The sequence below is a fragment of the Plecotus auritus genome (genome assembly GCF_963455305.1).
Source record: "Plecotus auritus genome assembly, chromosome: 1".
Lineage (NCBI taxonomy): Eukaryota > Metazoa > Chordata > Mammalia > Chiroptera > Vespertilionidae > Plecotus > Plecotus auritus.
This window is the reverse complement of record NC_137770.1, coordinates 246385545-246405340: the sequence shown is the minus strand read 5'-3', so window position 1 is coordinate 246405340 and position 19796 is coordinate 246385545. Positions and strand designations below refer to the sequence as shown.

Below are 19796 nucleotides of genomic sequence, written 5' to 3'. Positions count from 1 at the left end.
TGGCTGTAAGAGCAGCTGACACAGACTCACACCAGGCGAGTGGGAGAGGTCAGCGCTTTGTCGCTTGTCCCTCCTGTGATCCGCTGCTGAGAACCGCGGGGAGTCCATCAGGTGCAGCCGCTGTGGGGTTCCCTGGCCACGCAGCTCTCCTGCCAGCACACATGGGGGGCAGCCCAAGGCTCCCTCACGTCAGAGAGGTCGGGAAGACCCCAGGCCCAGCTGGCAGCTCTGGGCTGACCCTCCACTGCCCTCTGCCCCCGGGCGATGCCCCACCCTCCCTCCCGGGAGGCTCTGTCTGGTCTCAGGGCCTGATAGAGCGGAGGAAACTGGTTGTGGCCCTAGGAAGGGGTTCCCGCTGCCCACGGTGGCCATTGCGGCCAGCTTTGATGGCCTGTGATGCAGGACCGTGGCCACTAGAGGGCGGCCTTTCCCGTCTGTGTCCCAGAGGGGAGGAGGCAAGTGGCTGGCGGCTGGCGGGGTGCCTTGCTTTGTCCCAGGCGGAGGCTCCGGAACCTACAGGTGCACCTGGGGTGCTCATCAGGGTCCTGAGAAAATGCCTGCAAAACGGGTTCTTGCAACTCAGGAGACTCGAGTCCGTCCCCGGGTGGGGCGCAGAGCCCGCAGGGGCTCCAGGCCGGAGGAGGTCGGCCAGCGAGGCACTTACCAAAAGACTCCGTAATCAACACCAACGTGTTTTAACGCAACGGTTTCAAACATCCAGATTAATGCAGACAAACCCACGGTGAACCAAACATCGAACATGTACAGACCGGCTCCGGCCCTGCCCTCAATGTGCCCCCCCCTCGCTGCCTCAGTTTCCCCCGGGGTGAAGGACTTGGGCCTGGCTGCCCTCTGAGGCCTTTGTGCCTCTCGCCAGGTGTGAGGTAGGGCTGGAAGCCCCATGGCCTCCCCGGCAGCTGCAGGTCCCTCTCCTTCGCACTTGAAGCCAGTCGAGAAGTGCTGTGCCAGGGGCGCTGGGGAACCCCGCGGGCTCGGTGCCCACGGCCGAACCTTCCGGGGTCTGCAAGGTTGCTTCTGCGGGTGGGCAAGAGGGAGAGAATCCCAGACGTTCGTGGGCAGGAGGCAGTGAAATGGCAGAGCGTGGGCAGGTGAGGGCGGCACCCGAGACGGGGGTGGGCGCAGTCCAGTGCAGCTACTGTGTGGAGTGCTCGTGACACGCTGGGCTCTGTCCCAGCGGCTGTGCGGACACCGGCCACCGAGCCCGGGACGGCGGAGGCCGGAGGGGGCTCAGGCCCCGGAACAGCTTCCACGCTGAGCCACCCACGGGGCGTGCCAGAGCTCAGGGGCCAGGCCCCGGGGCGTCCTTAAAGGCGGTTTGGCGGGAGCTGCCGGGACCTGGACGGGCAGGGTTGGCACAAGCCGGGAGGCGACAGCGGCCGGAGCAGAGCTGCTGGCTGAGGGTGGCACCCCGGGGGGTGGGGGCATCCATTGCAGCATCTGCAGGCTCGGTGATCCCACCCGGCCCAGCCCGGCCCCAGGCCCAGCCTGCCTGCCTGCCCGCGGCCTGCCTCCTGCTGCCCTCTCTCTTTCTCTTCCAGAACGCCCATCTGGCGCCTTGTGGAGCAGACCCTGATGCCAGCTGGGGCACGCGAGGTACACGGAGCGGGGACCCTAGGTCTCTGGCTGGGGCAGGGAGCACTAACACGGCCCCACAGACTTCGTTCTAAAACCACCCCCCACCCCCCAGGCCGCCGGCAGAGGCGCCCAGCCTGGCGCCGTGAGGAGCTGCCGCCTCCCCTCGAGGGTCAGCTTACTCCGTTGTCACGTTGCCGAGGTGCTCCCGCTCTCCCATCAGCCCCTGCGCTGACTCGTCTGTCGCTCTGGTCACTTGGGGAGAGGGATCTGTGTGGGAACGCTGTCCCGTGTCAGGGCACAGGCCCACCCAACCTCCGGGGAAACCTCGGGGCAGCCAGGGAGCAAGTCACAGGGGAAGGCCCCCCGGACGGAGCTGGGCCCCCCTTCCCCCCTCGCTCACCTGGGCACCTCAGCCGGGCGGGCTGCCTGCAGGAGGTTGGCAGGGACCTGGTCACGTGGCAGGTGCCTGGCGGAGGCTCTGCCCGCTGGGAGCCGGCCCTGAGCCTGCAGGGGGCCCGGCAATGCTCCCTCGCCCTGTCACCCCGAGTGCAATGGGTGGGGGGGCTCACTCTCACGGGCGGGATTGCGCTGCAGGGTGGAGATCGGGGTGTCGAAGCTGCTCCCTCCACGTGGCTCTCCAGGTCCCCGGGCTCACAGCGGGCACGTCTAGAATCCCACGTGTCGCGTTGAAAAATTCAGGGACCGGCCCCCTGCCTGGGCCCCCTGCCAGGGACTCTCCCAAGACAGGCCTGTGGCCGGGGTCCCAGTGTCTGCCTCTGTGGGTGCTGGGCGCTCACGGGGCTCTGCCCCACGACCTCACTGTGTAACAAGACCTAGCCCAGGGACACCTCCCAACACGGTCCGAGCTCAGGGACTTCAGGGAGGCACGGAAGGTTAAGAAGGAAGGAAGTCAGAGGCGGGGGCGTGGGCCCCGGGAGGCTGAGTCTCCACAACAAAACGTCTGCCAGAAGGCCCACTCCACAGGGGTAAACTGAGGCAGGCTGCACTCTCAGCGGCTCGGCCCGGCAGGTGTGACAGCGCCGCAGGGACACAGCGCCGCGTCCAGCTCCCAGTCTGGCTCCAGCCTCCTGCCCGCCTCCGGCTCTTGGTTTCTCCCTGCGACGGGCGGCTCCCTCCCCCGCCCGTGGCTCCAGGGTCCCACGTCCCAGCTGACTGCAGGGCGGGGGGTTGCTTCCCCCTCTAGGATGGGTTCCTGCGCTTTCTAACCGGCCCTGTGGCCTCCGCTCTTTCTCTTACAGAATACAAGGTAAGGGCCCGCCGCCTGCGCTGACCTCTGACCTCTGACCTCTGACCTCTTCCCGCCGCGCCTGCCCAGGTTAAAAGTTCCTTTTGTTGTGCTTTTCCGATGAAATGTGTGTCCCGTGCAGACGCCAGTGTGTACCTTCCCCCCCACCCCCACCCGACCCTGGGCCTGGCTCCTCCCGCCCCCCCCCCCCCCCCCCCCGCGTGCGTGTTCCGCCTGAAGCCACCCGCCGTCTCCCCCCAGGTCTACCCCTACGACGCCCTCGTCGTCACAAACCGAATCCGTGTGAAGCTGCCCAAAGACGTGGACCGGACGAGACTGGAGGTGAGAGGGGCTCGGGGCGGGGGGGCCTCCCCACACTCATCGCCCGAGTGTCCCCACCAGCGGGGCGGGGCGGGCACGGCGAGGGCTCGGTGCCCAGGACCCGCGCTGCCTCGTGGCGGGAGCACGCCGTGCGGTGCTCGCTGCCCAACCCAGGCGGCCGTGCAGGGGCCGAGCTGTGGGTGGTGGGGCAGGAGCGGCTGGGGGCAGCGCTGACTCCGTCACTCTGCCTCTCCCCCGGGGAGGGAGAGCGGGCACCGTCCTGTCCACAGCCTCCCGGGTCTAGGAGGGCACACTGACGGGGGAGCAAGTACTGTTGACCCTCGAACAGCGTGGGGAGGGGCACCGACCCCCAGCACCATCAGAATCCAAGGGTAAAGGTTGACCCCACCCCAAAACATAACCACTGTGTCCAGGGGGTGGGTTCCGGGACCCCCCGCAGGTGCTCAAGTCCCTCCTATAAGATGGTGCAGAACAGCACCTAGTCAGCCCGCGGCTCCGAGGGCTCCGTTCAGGGACCGGAGATCCTGCTTTGGGTCGATGGATCGCGGGGTGGGATCCGCGGAGGCGAAGCCCAGGGCTGCAGGCGCTGACGGGTGGTTAAGGAGAAAGCCCTCAGAGCGCTGGGCCCACAGCGAAAGCCCCTGGTCAGGGCCCGCTGTGCTGCTAAAGGCCTCGGGGGGCAGCACGGCATAGGAACGGGGTAACATTGCTGCCTGGAAGAGCTAACTTTGCTGAGCACCTACTATGAGCCAGGTCCAAAGTGGCCCCCGTGCAGGACCTAACTTAACCCTCACAGTTACCCTCCAAAGGAGTCGCAGCCAGACTGTGGGGTCCAGGCAACGGGGCTCACCTCCTGCACCGGGGCCTCTGCGTGACGATTGCACTGGGGATGAAGGGTCTGGAGATTCCTGAAAGCCCATCTGTGCCTAGGGCTGGGCGCACAGTAGGTGCTGGGAGCATATGAAGCCTACTGTGTGTCCAGCCAGCGCCAGACCCGGCCAGACTGCCTGCCCAGGCGGTGACTCGGGCGGCTGCCAGGAGGGGAGCGATGGGGCCATGGACGCTGGACATCCTGGGCTAAGGAGGAAGCGCTGAGCTGGCCCTTAGAGGAGGGACAGGACTGTGCGCAGCAGAGCGGGGAGGACAGGGAAGGGCTGCCAGCCGCGGGACCAGAGCACTGGGCGCAGCCCCGCAGCGCCCGGGCAGGAGGCACTCGGAGAGCAGTGGGCACAGAGCAGGCCGGAGCCCAGCGCCCCCTCTCCCTTCGGGGCGCCCACCCGTGGCCTTGAGCCGATCCCTGGCGGCCTCCGCCTGGCCTCCCTGGTGACCATCCCGCCTTCTCTGCAGGGACACACTGTGGCTCGTCTTTGTTCATTGTGCGGTCTTGTCCCCAGTACAAATGTCACTGCTGTGAACGGGGCTGCTGGCCAGTGGCTCGGGGGCAGAAGCCGCCTGGAGGGCTCCAAGCTGGTGTGGCTGTCCCCCAGGGGGCGTGCCCGATGGGTAGTCACTCTCCCCACAGGGGGGGCTCAGAGCTTAGCAAGCTGTCCCCAGGCACAGACATGGCCGTGGAGCCAGGCCTGCTGGACTTGCTTCTTCCGCTTGGAACTGGGGTCACTTTAAATGCCTCCCATCCCCCCCCCCCCTTGCACTACAGCACAGAATGAGTTTCTCCCCACCAAAGCCTCGGTGTTGGAGGCCCTTCGCCTGCCCACCACCACTTTATGGAAGGGCGTCTTTTCTTCTCTTTTAAGATTTTTAGAGAGAGAAGAAGGGAGAAAGAGAGAGAGGAACATCTGTTAACATAAGAAACATTCAAACCTGGGAAGAAATTTTGTGTGAGTTTCTTTGAGCCAAAATGTCAGCAGTTGCTGGGGAGCAGAATCTCACTGGATTGGGGTAACGCCCCGGAGAAGGGCCGTTTTCCACCTTGTTTTACACGTGGAGTCAAAGGCGCAGCCGTAGGTGGGTCACATGCAATCCATCGGTGACAGGTTAGGGAGGCGGGAGAGAGCGAAGCGGGGGGACCTCTGGGATTGGGTAAAGAGTAAAATGATAGACGCGTGCCCATTAGCAGGATAACAATGCCAGTGAGGGAACTTGGGGTCTGGGTGCATTGGTTGTGCCCTGAGGGATCGGGAAGAAGGGAAATTACAAGTTACCTTGACAACCCCAAGGTGTGTTATCATAGATGCAAAAAAAAAAAAAAAATAGGCTCAGTTAAGGTCAAAGAGGATCTCTGTCTGGGAAGATACCGGCCTAGGACTGGACTACCCACCATAAACTGCTTTTAGTTAAAGCTTTAATTTCAGACCATCCGTTGTGGTGTGGTGACTTTAGGTCTCTGAGTTTGCAAGACCTCCATGCAGGCCTTCCCTGAGCTGGTCAGGTTAGCATGTGGTCCCTTTTCTTTCTTTCTTTTGTTAGAAAATATTTTTTTTTTAATTGATTTCAGAGAGGAAGGGAGAGGGAGAGAGATAGAAACATCAATGATGAGAGAGAACCATTAATCGGCTGCCGCCTGCATCTCCCACATTGGGGATGGAGCCCGCAATCCGGGCATGTGCCCTGACCGGAATCGAACCCTGGACCCTTCAGTCCGTAGGCCAACGCTCCATCCACTGAGCCAAACCGGTTGGGGCGGCATGTGGCCCCTTCTCATCCACACATCGATGTGAGAGGGAAATGACCATCGGCTGCCTCCTGCACGCCCCCGGCCCGGGATCCAGCTCGAAACCTGGGCACGTGCACTGACCGGGAACCGAACCAGCAACCTTTCAGTGCATGGGGTGATGCCCAGCCCACTGAGCCACACCGGCAGGGCTGGAGGGCCCTCTTTACTTAGCCAGCTGGTTGCAGATGTGAGCCACATCTGCTGCAGACCTTCCCAGCAGCCCCTCGCTAGGTTGGCTGGCAGCTGGGCGCCAAGGCCTGGTCAGACTCACATACGTGCGGCCATGCGGACAGGAAAGGGGGCCTTGGGGAAGGCGCTGCTTGTCTGCCGGGGGCTGGGGCAGTGTCCCTGTGAGTCACTCCAGTCGGTCCCCTTGATTCAGCAGCCCAGACCTTCCTTCCTGAGCGCCACAGGGCAGGGCTGGGTGCAGGGCTGGGTGCAGGGCTGAGGGCAGGGCTGGGTGCAGGGCTGGATGCAGGGCTGGGGCAGGGCTGAGGGCAGGGCTGGGGGCAGGGCTGGGTGCAGGGCTGGATGCAGGGCTGGGGCAGGGCTGAGGGCAGGGCTGAGGGCAGGGCTGGGTGCAGGGCTGGATGCAGGGCTGGGGCAGGGCTGAGGGCAGGGCTGGGGGCAGGGCTGGGGGCAGGGCTGAGTGCAGGGCTGGGTGCAGGGCTGGATGCAGGGCTGGGGGCAGGGCTGAGGGCAGGGCTGGGGGCAGGGCTGGATGCAGGGCTGGGTGCAGGGCTGAGGGCAGGGCTGGGTGCAGGGCTGGATGCAGGGCTGCGTGCAGGGCTGGATGCAGGGCTGGGGGCAGGGCTGGATGTAGGGCTGGGTGCAGGGCTGGGTGCAGGGCTGGGTGCAGGGCTGGATGCAGGGTTGAGGGCAGGGCTGGGTGCAGGGCTGGATGCAGGGCTGCGTGCAGGGCTGGATGCAGGGCTGGGGGCAGGGCTGAGTGCTAGGCAGGGCTGGATGCAGGGCTGAGGGCAGGGCTGGGTGCAGGTCTGGGTGCAGGGCTGGATGCAGGGCTGGATGCAGGGCTGAGTGCAGGGCTGGATGCAGCGCTGGGTACAGGGCTGAGTGGAGGGCTGAGTGCAGGGCTGGGTGCAGGGCTGGGTGCAGGGCTGGGTGCAGGGCTGGGGGCAGGGCTGGATGCAGGGCTGAGTACAGTGCTGGGTGCAGGGCTGAGGGCAGGGCTGGGTGCAGGGCTGGGTGCAGGGCTGACCGTGGGAGTGGAGAGGCTGCTTACGCGCTGTCCTGTGCTGTCCTGCCTGGCGGCAGACCGGGGCTGACCTGACCGCCCAGGGGGTTAGCTTGAGCCCAAGCTGTGGAATGTGCCTGAGAAAGAAGGCCCGGCAGCTATAGAATAGCTGGCTTTGTTTGAACTCACCCGACCGGTCTGATGAGACCCTGGTAGGTGATGGTGATGCACAGACAGGTCCTGAGAGATGGGCCTGCGCCAGCACCCAGGGCTCTAGAGGCCTGGGAGGGCTGCAGTGATTGAGCGCTGAGGGGCACAGCACGGCTCGAGGGCCTGGTTTGGCTGGGGCAATCCTGGAGGGCCCCCTGGAGGAAGGGACCTTTGCACTGGGATCTACAGGACAAGGAGGAGCCACTGTGTGGAGTGGGGGAAAGTGCATTGCAGGCCCTGGGCTGGCAAAGAGCCTGGCATGTTCCAGAAGCCATAGATGGCAGCGGGCTGGCACAGCGCCATACGTTGCCTGTGGTTGTCACTAACATTCCTTTAGCGAGCGCTTGCTGGGGGCCAGAGGTTAAGTGGTTCCCGGATCGTGTTTTCGGGAAACCTTTGCCACTTGTTCCCGGTCACAAAGTTAAGGCAGAGATTCATTTCTCCGGTCACAGGGTGTCCCCCCTGCCAAGCCTTCCTGGGTCTTCCCGGGTCCCTCAACCCGCAACGGACTTGCCTGCTTTCTGACCCACCTCCCCGCCAGGTGGGAGCTCTCTGGGGGCGGGGGGCCTGGTCTGCTAAGGTCAGTGTCCCCGGACCTGGCTCCACGGGTGAATGAAGGAGAGAGCGGAGCAAGCGTGGGTCCCAGCCCTCACGTCCCTGCAGCGTGGGCCACCCGCATGCCTCTGAGCACCCCACCCGGTCCCTGGGCACAGGGCGGCCCTGTTCCTGTCCTCCCTGGCGACCATGGCACAGGGCACAGTTCAGCGGCTGTTGGAGCTGCTCCATTGTTAAATTTTAGGAACCCTTCATGCTGGTGTGAAACCCAGCCATCGCAGAAAGTAAGTTAGGTAAACGTGGGTGGAGGCAATTCTATTTAAAGCAAAGGTGCAAATACTCACCACCCCTCCACGTCTCCCACCGCCTCTGCTGTCGACGTGGCTGCACCGTCCTGTCTGGATGCAGAACACTCTGTAACCGAGTGTCACAGGCACCTCTCCCAGCTCTGCACCCAGTGAGCCACTGCACGCTGGCTGCTGGGCACTGAGGCTCTGGGAGCGGGGGCGGGGCTGGCAGCCGCCAGGTCTGAGGAGTGAGGAGGAGCTGCCTGGCAGGTGGGGAGGGGCTGGCCCGCCAAGCAGAGGAAGAATGGGTCACAGCACCCACCTGCTCATAGCCACTTCACAGACATCACACCTGAGCTCCGGTCCCTCAGCAGCTGTGTGGGGGTGGAGCCAGCTGCAGGGGGTGGAGCCAGGTGCAAGGGGGTGGAGCCAGGTGTCTGTGGGTGGAGCCAGGTGCAAGGGGGTGGAGTCAGCTGCACAGGGGCTGAGCCAGGATGGGAGTCCTAGGCTATGTGGTCCTGGGTTGGTGGTCTTTGCAGGGCATTGCCCTGGAGGGTCACCTGTAGGCAGACTCCCCAGCAAAGCCTGCAGGGCATGCCATGGGGGCTGGTGCACCCCAGGAGTGGGCTGTCCCAGAATGAGGCTGCCAGCCCTCTGCAAAGGCACCACGCCCTGGGCTTCCTTCCTGCCGGCTCAGGAAGGCGCTGGGCTGTGCCTGGCCTTGGTGGGTACCTGGGGGTGAGAGGGTAGGACCGCCCTCCTCCTGGGGAGCCTTTGGGAGCTAGGGGTCAGGGGTCATCTGTGTCCCGCCCTGTCCTGCCTGCTATGGCGAGCACATGGGGCGGCCACAAGAGCTCTGGATGGAGCCGGGGATGACTCTGCCTCGTGACCTTGAGCGAGTTTATCTCGAGCCAGTTTCCCAGCAGCCACGAGCAGGGCCCCTCACCCCTTCTCACTGGAAGCAGGGGCGCTCAGCCAGGTGAGGCGGACACTGGACCACAGGGCCGGAGCCGGGGGTGAACAGGCCCGGGCCACAGGTCCCTCCTCACGGACCCGCCCCAGCGCACAGCCCGCAGGCCCAGCTCTGACCTTACAGATGAGGAGCCGGGACCAGGCCAGGCTGGGCCCCTGCCGGCCCGGGACGTGATCTTAGCCTGGAGGGCCCCAAACCTTGCTCCCATCGGCCGCTGCGGGAGGCGTGTGCAAATGCAGGCTCCCAGGCCTGTGCCACGAAGCCGTTTTGGTAGGTCTCAGGGCCTCGCAATTTTCAGACCTGACAAGCACCCGTGTCATTGTGACCGGCCTGCAGGGCTGCAAACTCAGCAGGGACCCCCTGCACGCCCCTCCCTCCCTGCGGGCCCCACCTGCCTTCCCAGCTGTGGAGTGGCTCCTGCAGGTGGGGGCAGGTCAGGGAGCACCCCATCGGCAGGGCAAGGATCACTAAGGGGCCTGGCCCTGGCTCGCCCAGCCCACCCCTGAGCGGGCGCCTAGACCCCCCGGGCGTGGGGAAGGAGAGCACCCCGCCTCTCTGAGGCCTGGCCCTTTCCTGAGCTGCCCCCCCTCCCCATGGCGGTTCTCAGGCGCCAGGACACAGGCCCAGCTCTTGTTCATACGTGTGAGCCGCCCCAGCGCCCCCAGGGCCCGGGGTCTCTGCGTCGCAGACACCAGTGGATTCTTGCTGAGCCTGTGGGAGCCATGTTCCTTTCTCCCGCCCTTTCATGTCTGCACTGTCCCCGGTCCTCGGGAGGACTGTGATCTGGCCTGGACACGGGCGCTGCTGTCCGCAGTGACAGGCCCGCGTCTCTGTGGGCGGGCGGCTTCCTCCGCCGCCGGGAAGCCCCCACCACAGCACCCCGCCCCGCAGCTCGGGGTTCATCTTCCTGTTGCTCGTTCCAGTTCACAGCAGCAAGCCCGTGGCCCTTCCCAGCAGAGACGGAGACTAGCCTGTTTGTGTGTCTCTGTGTGCATGTCCATGTATGTGTGTGTCTGTGTCTCTATGACTGTATGTGTGTCTCTCTGTGACTGTGTGTGTGTCTGTGACTGTGTGTGTGTGTGTGTCTGTGACTGTGTGTGTGTGACTATGTGACTATGTGTGTGTGTCTGTGACTGTGTCTATGTCTCTCTGTGACCGTGTGTGTGTATGCCTCTGTGACTGTGTGTCTCTCTGTGACTGTGTGTATGTCTCTCTGTGACTGTGTGTATGCCTCTGTGACTGTGTGTGTGTATGCCTCTGTGATTGTGTGTCTCTCTGTGACTGTATGTCTCTCTGTGACTGTGTGTGTGTGTGTCTGTGACTGTGTATGTCTCTCTGTGACCGTGTGTGTGTATGCCTCTGTGACTGTGTGTGTGTGTCTCTCTGTGACTGTGTATGTCTCTCTGTGACTGTGTGTGTGTCTGTGGCTGTGTGTGTGTCTGTGTGTATGTGTAGTGTGTGTCTGTTTGTGTGTGTGTATGTGTGTGTGTCTCTGTGTGTGTATCTGTGACTGTGTGTCTGTGACTGTGTGTGACTGTGTGTTTGTATGTGTGTGTATGTGTGTATGTGTGTATGTGTGTGGTTGTGTGTGTGTGTATCTGTGACTGTGTGACTGTGTGTATATGTGTGTGTGTATGTGTGTGTATGTGTGTGTGTTTGTGTGTGTATATGTGTGTGTGTATCTGTGACTGTGTGTCTGTGACTGTGTGTGTATGTGTGTATATGTGTGTGTATATGTGTGTGTGTTTGTGTGTGTATATGTGTGTGTATCTGTGACTGTGTGTATATGTGTGTATATGTGTGTGTGTATGTGTGTGTATGTGTATATTTGTGTGTGTGACTGTGTGTATGTGTGTGTCTGTGTGTGTATCTGTGACTGTGTGAGTATGTGTGTGTGTATGTGTGTGTATATGTGTGTGTGTTTGTGTGTGTATATGTGTGTGTATCTGTGACTGTGTGTGACTGTGTGTGTATATGTGTGTGTATGTGTGTGTATGTGTGTGTGTATGTGTATATTTGTGTGTGTGACTGTGTGTATGTGTGTGTCTGTGTGTGTATCTGTGACTGTGTGTGACTGTGTGTGTGTGTTTGTGTGTATGTGTGTGTGTATGTGTGTGTGTGTATCTGTGACTGTGTGTCTGTGACTGTGTGTGTATATGTGTGTGTGTGTGTGTGTATATGTGTGTGTGTATATATGTGTGTGTATATGTGTGTGTGCATGCGCACTGAGAACTCTGGGCCCAGATTCCATTAGGAGGGGCTCTGTGACTCAGGACAGCAGAGGCTGGGGGCAGGGAGGGCTCAGAATCAGGTCTGGGCCCTGCGGGCTCGTTGCTCACTCTCCACGCCTCGCTTCCTTGTCTGTGAAATGGGCCACAGTGAACCCGCTGCCCCCCTCGGAGGGCACCGGGGGATGGAGCGCGGTGAGCCTGTGCGCGCATCCCTGGCCCAGCTGCTTCAGGCAGGAGGGAGTCCCTCCAGTGGGACTGCGTGGCTGCGTCTCTCTCCTCTGGGCTGCCAGCAGCAGGGAGGGCAAGCCGGGCGGCAGGGGGACCGGGACCGAGGCCCACGCAGCCGAGGGCGGCCCAGCCGGCAGCACGTGGCTGAGGTGCTCACCGCTCCCTTGGGGTTCCCTTTCTTTGAAGAGACACCTGTCGCCCGCGGAGTTCCAGGAGGTGTTCGGGATGAGCGTGGAGGAGTTCGACCGCCTGGCGCTCTGGAAGAGGAACGACCTCAAGAAGAAGGCCCTGCTGTTCTGATGGCGCCGGCACCCCCTCCCCCTGCGCCGGAGGCCGAGCACACCCTCCTGTTGCGCTGGCTCGGGCTCCTCTGTGCCCACAGGGCGGGCAGGCGGGCGCCTGGGCGGGCGGGGGCCACGGGTGGGGCGGGAGCAGGTCCCACAGCGCAGCCCTGCGCCTGAGACCCTCCTGCCTGTAGTTCAGGGCCCTGGCACCTGGCTGGGCACCGCCCTCCCCCGCGGTGCTGGCACCAGCGAGATGCTGCAGAGCGGCTGTCCCAGGGGAGGGCGGGCATTTAGACAGCAAGCCCGCCTCCCCGGCCCTGGGGGCACAGAGGGGACCAGGACGGGGATCCGAGGAGGCTTGTCAGGGACAGGCCCAGACACCATCACGGTGGGGGCACGGGGCTCTGCTGTCCCCAGAGGGCACTGGCCCATGGCCTGCAGCCGAGGGTCCCAGGGCGGTGCCAAGTGTGGAGTGACAGGTGTGGCCGCTGGTTGTGGCACAGGGCCCTCCTCCAGGCCCTCGTGCCCTGCACGGCTCTCCCACGTCACCCCCAGATGCCTAAAGGATATCTTTAAAGTAACACAAAGCTTTATTTTACTAAGAAGCGTCGCCTGCGGGCCCTGAGACGGATATATGAAGAGTTTAGTTTGCAGCCCCGCTGGGGGCTCCAGCCTCAGCCCCGCCCCGCGCTGTGTGGTCTCCGTGCTCCCTGTCCCTAGCACATGGACTCCTCGAATGTTTTCTTTTCGCTTCTTTCTTTCGTACCTGTCACACGGTCCCCCGAAAGGCCGCCCCCCACCATAATGCTGTGTGTAAGTGCGTGTGAAGTCCACGTCCACGGCGATTTCCTCGCTGTTATTCTCCACGTCTCGGGGCGGATCCGCCTCCCCGCCGGCCAGGGCCCGGGATCGGGACTTCTGTGTACTCGGCCCGACGCCCCGGGTGGCGTTTTGGTGACATGGCCAGCGGTGCCCCACCTCCCCACAGGAGAACACACACATGTGGCCCCGGAGCGATGCCTTGTGGGTGGTCCTCAGACGGACACCGACCCTCGGGGCAGAGGCTGCGACACTGTCCGATCGGCGGTCAGCAGCACCTGGGCAGCGCCTGGCGGAGGCCTGCGGGTCCCGCTGAGAGGCGCGGGCTGTCACCAGGCCTGGGTGGCTCCGGTCCCCGTCACCGTGTTTGTGAAGTGCCTCGAGAGGCCTGTGGAAACCAGCCAGGCGTCGCCCACGTCTGTTCCCGGCGTCCCGTGGAGCCGCGTCCCCGTGTGTCCTGGCCGTCCCGCCCCTGAGTCAGCCTTGCTCAGCTTCCTCCCAGCCCCGCACACGCCAGGCCTGTGGCGCCCGGCTCCGCGCCAGCCCGGCTCGGCCAGGGAAGGGGAAACTCTAGCACCTAACACGCTTCCGTCCACTTAGCCATCTGAGCCCGAGCCACTGGAAATCCCCGTCTGGTCCTTCCTGCGATGGATGGCAGGCCGCCGGGAGCCTGGGAAATAAAGGACGGTGTATTCTCACTTGTGAACGTGCCAAGCCGCTTCTTAGAAACGCGGGCCCTTCCTAACGGGCGGGCCCTTCTCTGATGGTGCGTGGGGAGAGGGTCGCCCCGAGAGCTGGCACTGGGCGTGGGCATAGCGTGGGCGATGCCATTAGGAGCCGGACCGGGGCGGGAGGGGGGGGGGATGAGGGAAGGCCACAGACCTGGGCCCCCTGCTTGCTCCAGGGCATGGCTCGGCCGGGCTCTAGAGTGACTTTTTTAAAAAAAAGTATGTTTATGGATTTCAGAGAGGAAGGGAGAGGGAGAGAGAAATAGAAACATCAATGATGAGAGAGACTCATGGATCGGCTGCCTCCTGCACGCCCCCCACTGGGGATCGAGCCTACAACCCGGGCACGTGCCCTGACAGGAATCGAACCCAGGACCCTTCAGTCCGCAGGCTGACGCTCTATCCACTGAGCCACACCAGCCAGGGCTAGAGCGACATTTTGAAAACACCAACAGGATCATGCCGGGCTCCCAGTGGCTACCCTCTACAGCCCCACTCGCCACCCATCTCATGGGGTCCTGGTGTCTGTCCCTCCTGTCACGGCCACGCTGCTTGTCTCTTACACCTGCCGGGTGCCACCAGGTTCTTCTTTATCTGGTCACTGACGCTGCCCTCCCCAGACGGCACACCCGAGGGGCTGACGGTCCTGGGCCAGCTCTGACCTGGGCGCCACTGGGGTAGTGGGTGTGGGACAGGAGCTCATGCGGACACTGCTCGCCCCGGCTTCTCAAGGCCTCGGTGCTTCCAGAGCAGCTCGGCCCGAGGCCGCGGGACTGGGGCGCTGGGCTGCACATGTCCAGGGTTCAGGAGCCGATGTGGCTAACGCTGCAGGTTAGCCGGTGTGGCTCAGGGTTAGAAACGGCCGCTGCCCAACCTGGGCCCTGGCGCCCCAGGAGCCCGGGATCTCCACGCCGTCCAGCCACGAGTGTGCCCCAGGTGCCCGGGATATGAGGTCACTTTAGAGCGCGCATGCCCAGCGCCTGTCTGTCTGCGCCCGGCACTGCCCTGGGTGTGGAGGCGCCCGGCACTGTCCCTGCTCCAGAGCTCGGGGCGCACCGAGCCCCGCCTGCCCAGGTGCTGAGGACCCGCACCAGCCACATCTGGCTCCGTCCTGCATGCCAACCTTCATGTCTGCCAATGGCAGCCACCTTCCCGAGTCGTCCCCCACCTGGGGTGTCAGGAACCCCAGGGCAGATGGGCAGGGAGGTGTCAGAGCCTGAGGCCTCCTTTCTGGACCCTTCTCCCCCCGCGGGCTGTACGTTCCAAGCTACTTAAATCCCAACCCACAGCCCCAGAGTTCACTGCAGCGGAGGGAGAGGGCGTGTGTGACAAACCAGGAGTCCTGGGGCTGGCTCAGAAGTGACACGTGCCACCTTCGGGCCGGCCTGTTGGCCAGAACTTGTCCCATGACCCCACCCAACTGCAGAGGGATCTGGGAAAAGCAGACACCCGCGTGTCAGAGGAGACAAGGCCAGCGTGTTGGTGAGCCGTCTTTTCCCCAGGACATTTTGTCCGTTGATTTTCAGAGGGAGTGAAAGGGAGGAGAGAAAGAGAAACATCCATAGGAGAGCGGAACATCAACTAGCTGCCTCCTGCACGCCCCCACCGGGGATCCAGCCCGAAACCCGGGGATCCAGCCCGAAACCCGGGCATCCTGACCGGGAAATCGGAGCAGCAACATTTGGGTGTTTGGGAGGGTGCCCACCCGACTGAGCCACACTGGCCAGGGCCCGCTCGTGGTTTAACTGAAACCTTGAGGGCCCTTGAGCCAGAGGCGACCAGTTAAGCTGAGTTAATAAACATCGGTTGTTTAAGCCGCTGGGTTTGGGGGCCTTGGGTACAAAGCAACAGGTGCCTGCAGCGGGCCGGGGGCTTTCATCGCATCCGTGAGCTGACGGCACCTCCCAAACCGGACCCGGATTTCCCGCAGGTGCCCCCGTGGCTGACCTCTGCCCCCCTGAGCCCCAGAATCCAGGAAGACTTCAGGACGTGGAGGGCAGCTCACCTGGGCCTATACACAGCTTGTGATTTATTTATTTCTGAAGAGACAGGTCCCCGGGAGAGCCGGGGAAGAGGTCTCGGACACTAAGCCACCCCCTTCCCCTTCACAGCATCAGATGAGGTCAGGAGTTCCCACAGAAAGTGCCGGTCCCACTCTTAGATCACTAACCTGATCTATGTCCCACCGCATGAGCACGGCTTGGAGCGGCTGTGGGGCCAGGATGGCCTGTACTTTCCTTCTGACATTATAAAGAGGTCTCCACGTTTCCGTTCCTGAACGGAGACGCATTCTCTTCCGCTGTGACACCTGCCTGGCTGGCTCCGGGGTGGATGCAAGCCCCAGGCGGATGGCCTGAGGCTGAGGAAGTAGCCTCAGGCCGGGTTTACTCACAGATTTTGTGGCATGCCTACCGTACGTACTTCAGTCAGGAATTCCGTAAGTCACAGAAAAATGGACCAACGTGCCTTAAGCGAGTAAAGGACTTGGTGTTTTAATCGAATAGAGAATCTGGAGGTAGTAGATGGGAGGTCTAGACTCAAGGGCTCAAGGGCGCAAGAGTCAGAATCTCTCTGATTCTGACTGTGCTCGTGGTTGTGAGACGGCGGCTCCAGCTCCAGACACCACGTGTGCGTTCCGGTAGGAATCCCTGCTGCTGAGCAAAGGCGGGGTCAGCTGGGTCTATTCCAGCCGTGGGCAAACTACGGCCCCTGTTCGGCTGTTCTATCCGGCCCGCGGAGCCGAAAGAGCGGAGGGTTCTCTTGCTCTCCCCTCCGCTCCTTTACTTTGAATTTATATTAGTTCACACAAACACCCCATCCATGCTTTTGTTCCGGCCCTCCGGTCCAGTTTAAGAACCCATGGTGGCCCTCGAGTCAAAAAGTTTGCCCACCCCTGGGAGAGCAAATCTTCCCTAGGCAGCGAGGGGTGCTGGTCTGTCTTCAACTCCTGGCATTCTGGGGTGGGAGGAAGGAGGAGAGTCCTTTGCAGCAGCTGCCAATGTCTGTGGTGTAAATTCTCCCACCACCTCTGATTTCAACCTGCCAACATGACGTCGTTGGCCGTGTCTGTGGGAGGAGACCTCCGCAGCACACCATCCTATAGCATTTCCATCCTGCAGTTACAGTGGATGCAGGATGCTTCGAAGCAGATCATGGTCAGCTGTAGTAACATAATTAGGGAGCAGTTGTGAGCATTCTCCTTGTTTATAATATAATTTTTCATTGTAAGTTTATATAACTTAATTGTTAAGTAGTGACTGTGTTGAACAACTGACTTGCAAAATTCCCGAACAATAAACACTCACCCCTGTGGTCTGGTCTAAATGGGCTGCAGGGCACCACGGCCAGAAGCCTTTCAGCCAACTTCCACTCGGTCTCCCCGGCCAGGACGGTGTCACGTGACCACCTCCGCGACGGGGGAAGCTGGGAAGCCAGAAGCTCTTTGGGTCTCTATAGCAGAACATGGCCAGGGAGAGAGGGCTGGGGAGGGGAGAAGGGTCAGCCACCCACCAACAGCCCCAGAACAGAATGGTGATGAGCAAGACAGACCCCACTTCCATTCTCATGGGGCTTTCATGCTAGGGGCAAGAGAGAGATCTAGTTAATTAATTTATGTTATTTATGTATTTACTTATCCTCCCTCACCCGAAGGTATTTTTCCATTGGTTTTTTAGGGAGAGTGGGGGAGAGAGGGAGAGACAGAGAGAAACATCGATGTAAGTGAAATACATCGATTGGTTGCCTCCTGCACGCACACTTACCAGGGGCCGGGCGGGGGAGGAGCCTGCAACTGAGGTCCATGCCCTTGATTGGAATCGAACCCGGGACCCTTCAGTCTGCAGACTGACGCTCTATCCACTGAGCCAAACTGGCTAGGGCGCAAGAGAGATATTTTAAACAAGTGAGTATGAGTGTGACAATTGCCAGAAAACAGTCCAGGGTGCTATGAATGAATGTGTGCAATGGAGAGGGGACCTAGGTGGTTGTATTCATTTTTTTTTATTGTTTCATGACCAACAACCACAAACGTAGCAGCTGAAAACAATGCACTCATTTCCTTTTTTAAAATATATTTTTATTGATTTCAGAGAGGAAGGGAGAGGGAGAGATAGAAACATCAGTGATGAGGGAAAATCATTGATCGACTGCCTCCTGCACGCTTCCTACTGGGGATCGAGCCCACACCCCGGGCATGTGCCCTTGACTGAAATCGAACCCCGTACCCTTCAGTCCGCAGACCGACGCTCTATCCACTGAGCCAAGCCGACCAGGGCAATGCACTCATTTCTTAACTCGGTTTCTGGGCGCCGGCCTTGGGCACATATGATCCCCCCAGCACCGCATGCATGAGTGCAGGTGGAGCCTGGGACAGCCTCTCCAGGCGTCCTCAAACTACGGCCCGCGGGCCACATGCGGCCCGCCGAGGACATTTACCCGGCCCGCCGGGTGCCGCTGCCTGTCCTGCTTAGCAGCCGACTCGTCCCAGGCCCGCAGTGCGCATAGGAATTTGTTCATAGTTTTTTTTTTAAAACTATAGTCCGGCCCTCCAACGGTCTGAGGGACAGTGAACTGGCCCCCTGTTTAAAAAGTTTGAGGACCCCTGCTAGCCAATCGGTGTGGCAGAGGCAATGGGCGGTCACGCCCATGGTCAGGTTCCATTACTAAGAATTCATCCTTACACACTAGACAGAGAGCGTCTACTTGCATCCTTTGAAGCACTCCCCTCCACGCTGTGAGGAACCCCCTGGGGGAGGCTCTGTAGCACCTGAGGACAGCCTCCGGCCCACAGCCCGCCGGAAGTGAGATCTGGCATCAACCCGAGTGAGCTTGGAAGTGGACCTGACCCGAGTCCGGGTTCCAGGTGAGGACACGGCTGCTGAAATGCTTGCTAAGTGATGCCTGCTATGCCCTGAGCAGAGGACTCAGCTCAAATGTGCCGAGATGCGTTTTCCTGACCGCTGAGCACATCCCCGCACCACACGCCACCCTGGCTGAGAGGGGTAGGGAGCTGCTTATGTTCCTGCAGGAGTTTGTTGGCAAATCAGATCAGGAGCCAGGTTTTCAGGTGTGTGCGTGTGTGTGTGTGTGTGTGCGCGCGCGCGCGCGCGAGCGCGCAGGGAGATGGGGATGGGGTTTTCTCCAGTCACTGTCAAGACCTTACACATCTATCCATCCATCCATCCATCCATCCATCCACCCACCTACCTATCCAGCCAGCCAGCCAGCCAGCCATCCTACCAGCATTCCCTGAGCGCCTGCAGGGTGCCTGGCCCTGTTCTGGTACAGCGATGACTCCGACTTTGAGACAGACTCCTGCTTGTCCTCGCGCGAGGTTACACCTCAGAGGGCAGCTGCAGCTGCTGTGACAGGCATGGTGGGCGAGGCCCTGGGAACGCAGGGACTGCAGAGGGGCCAGGGAGAGAGCACTGGAGGGAGGTCCACACTGGAGCCTGAGCCTGTGTGGATGAAGAGGCCTTGACTGCGCGGGGAGGAGAGTGGAGCAGCAGGTTAGGGCACTGAATAAAGCTCTTTGCTTTGGCCCTGGCAGGTGTGAGATGCCTCCTGGGCACCCAGCCGGGATAGGTCCGGGCTGGGGATAAGGATCTGGCAGTGACCGAAGTGTGTTTAAAACCTGGGAGGGAGATTTCCAGTAAGAACATCCCTGTGAATAGGAGGGCATCAGGCCGAGCCATGGGTCACCCCAACACCCCAACCCGCAGAGGTTGGGCAGGGAAGGGGGGATCCTGGAGACTCTGGGGGAGCTGCTGGCAACAGGGAAAAACCAGTGGGGGGCACATGAGGTCTACCTACAGAGCAAATACCGGGACGGATGAGGACAGAGGTTAAAGGTGATGGCCGGTGTCCGGAAGTATGGGGTGACAGGCGAGGAAAGGAGGGCATTTCGGTAGGAAGAGCAGAACCACAAAAGGTTCACACAGGAAAGGGTGGCAGCTCGGCTCCTGGCTCCCTTTCCAGGCGTTAAAGGGACCCTGAGATCCCCCGTCCTGCTTGAAGGCGCTCCTCTAGGGACGGAGCCTTTGCCTCTCATTCCTGATGCACCTCCTCCTCAGGCTGCTGAGGTGAAGGAGCGAATGGGACTTCGTGACTTGGGGCAGCAAATGGTCTCGCTCCTTGGGCCTCAGTTTCCCTTTATGTACAGCAGACCAAGCCTTCCAGTTTGAGCTCTGGGTTTGGGATGAGCAAGGCCTGCGGAGCGGTTCCCCATGGACATTAAGCTTGGCCTCCCCTCGCCCGATTGGGCCGCGGATGCAGCAGCTGCTAGGTCCGGCCTCCCCGCGGGACCAGTACCGCCCCCGCAGCCCCGCCCCACCCCACCTCCCTTTGTTTCTCTCGGCCACGCCCCCTCCGCGCCGCTCCCTCCCCATTGGTCTGGGGGCGGGCCCTGGACGCCGGGCGCCGCCGGGGGC

The 19796-nt window shown here is 61.7% G+C and overlaps 1 protein-coding gene across 3 annotated transcripts in view; it reads left to right on the top strand.

Moving 5' to 3' along the window:
• Nucleotides 1–13338, top strand: part of ABLIM2 (actin binding LIM protein family member 2) — a 102421-nt gene extending 89083 nt beyond the window's left edge. Inside the window, exons 19-22 of one of the 3 annotated variants that reach the window (XM_080682804.1) lie at nucleotides 1560–1614; nucleotides 2856–2863; nucleotides 3104–3184; nucleotides 11724–13338. In XM_080682804.1, the coding sequence (XP_080538930.1) occupies nucleotides 1560–1614; nucleotides 2856–2863; nucleotides 3104–3184; nucleotides 11724–11837 (258 nt within the window). In that variant the 3' untranslated portion in view covers nucleotides 11838–13338. Of the gene's footprint in view, nucleotides 1–1559; nucleotides 1615–2855; nucleotides 2933–3103; nucleotides 3185–11723 lie in introns of those variants that run through there. The other 2 variants (XM_080682802.1, XM_080682803.1) reach the window with 2 other exon arrangements.
• Nucleotides 13339–19796: the final 6458 nt, after the last annotated feature.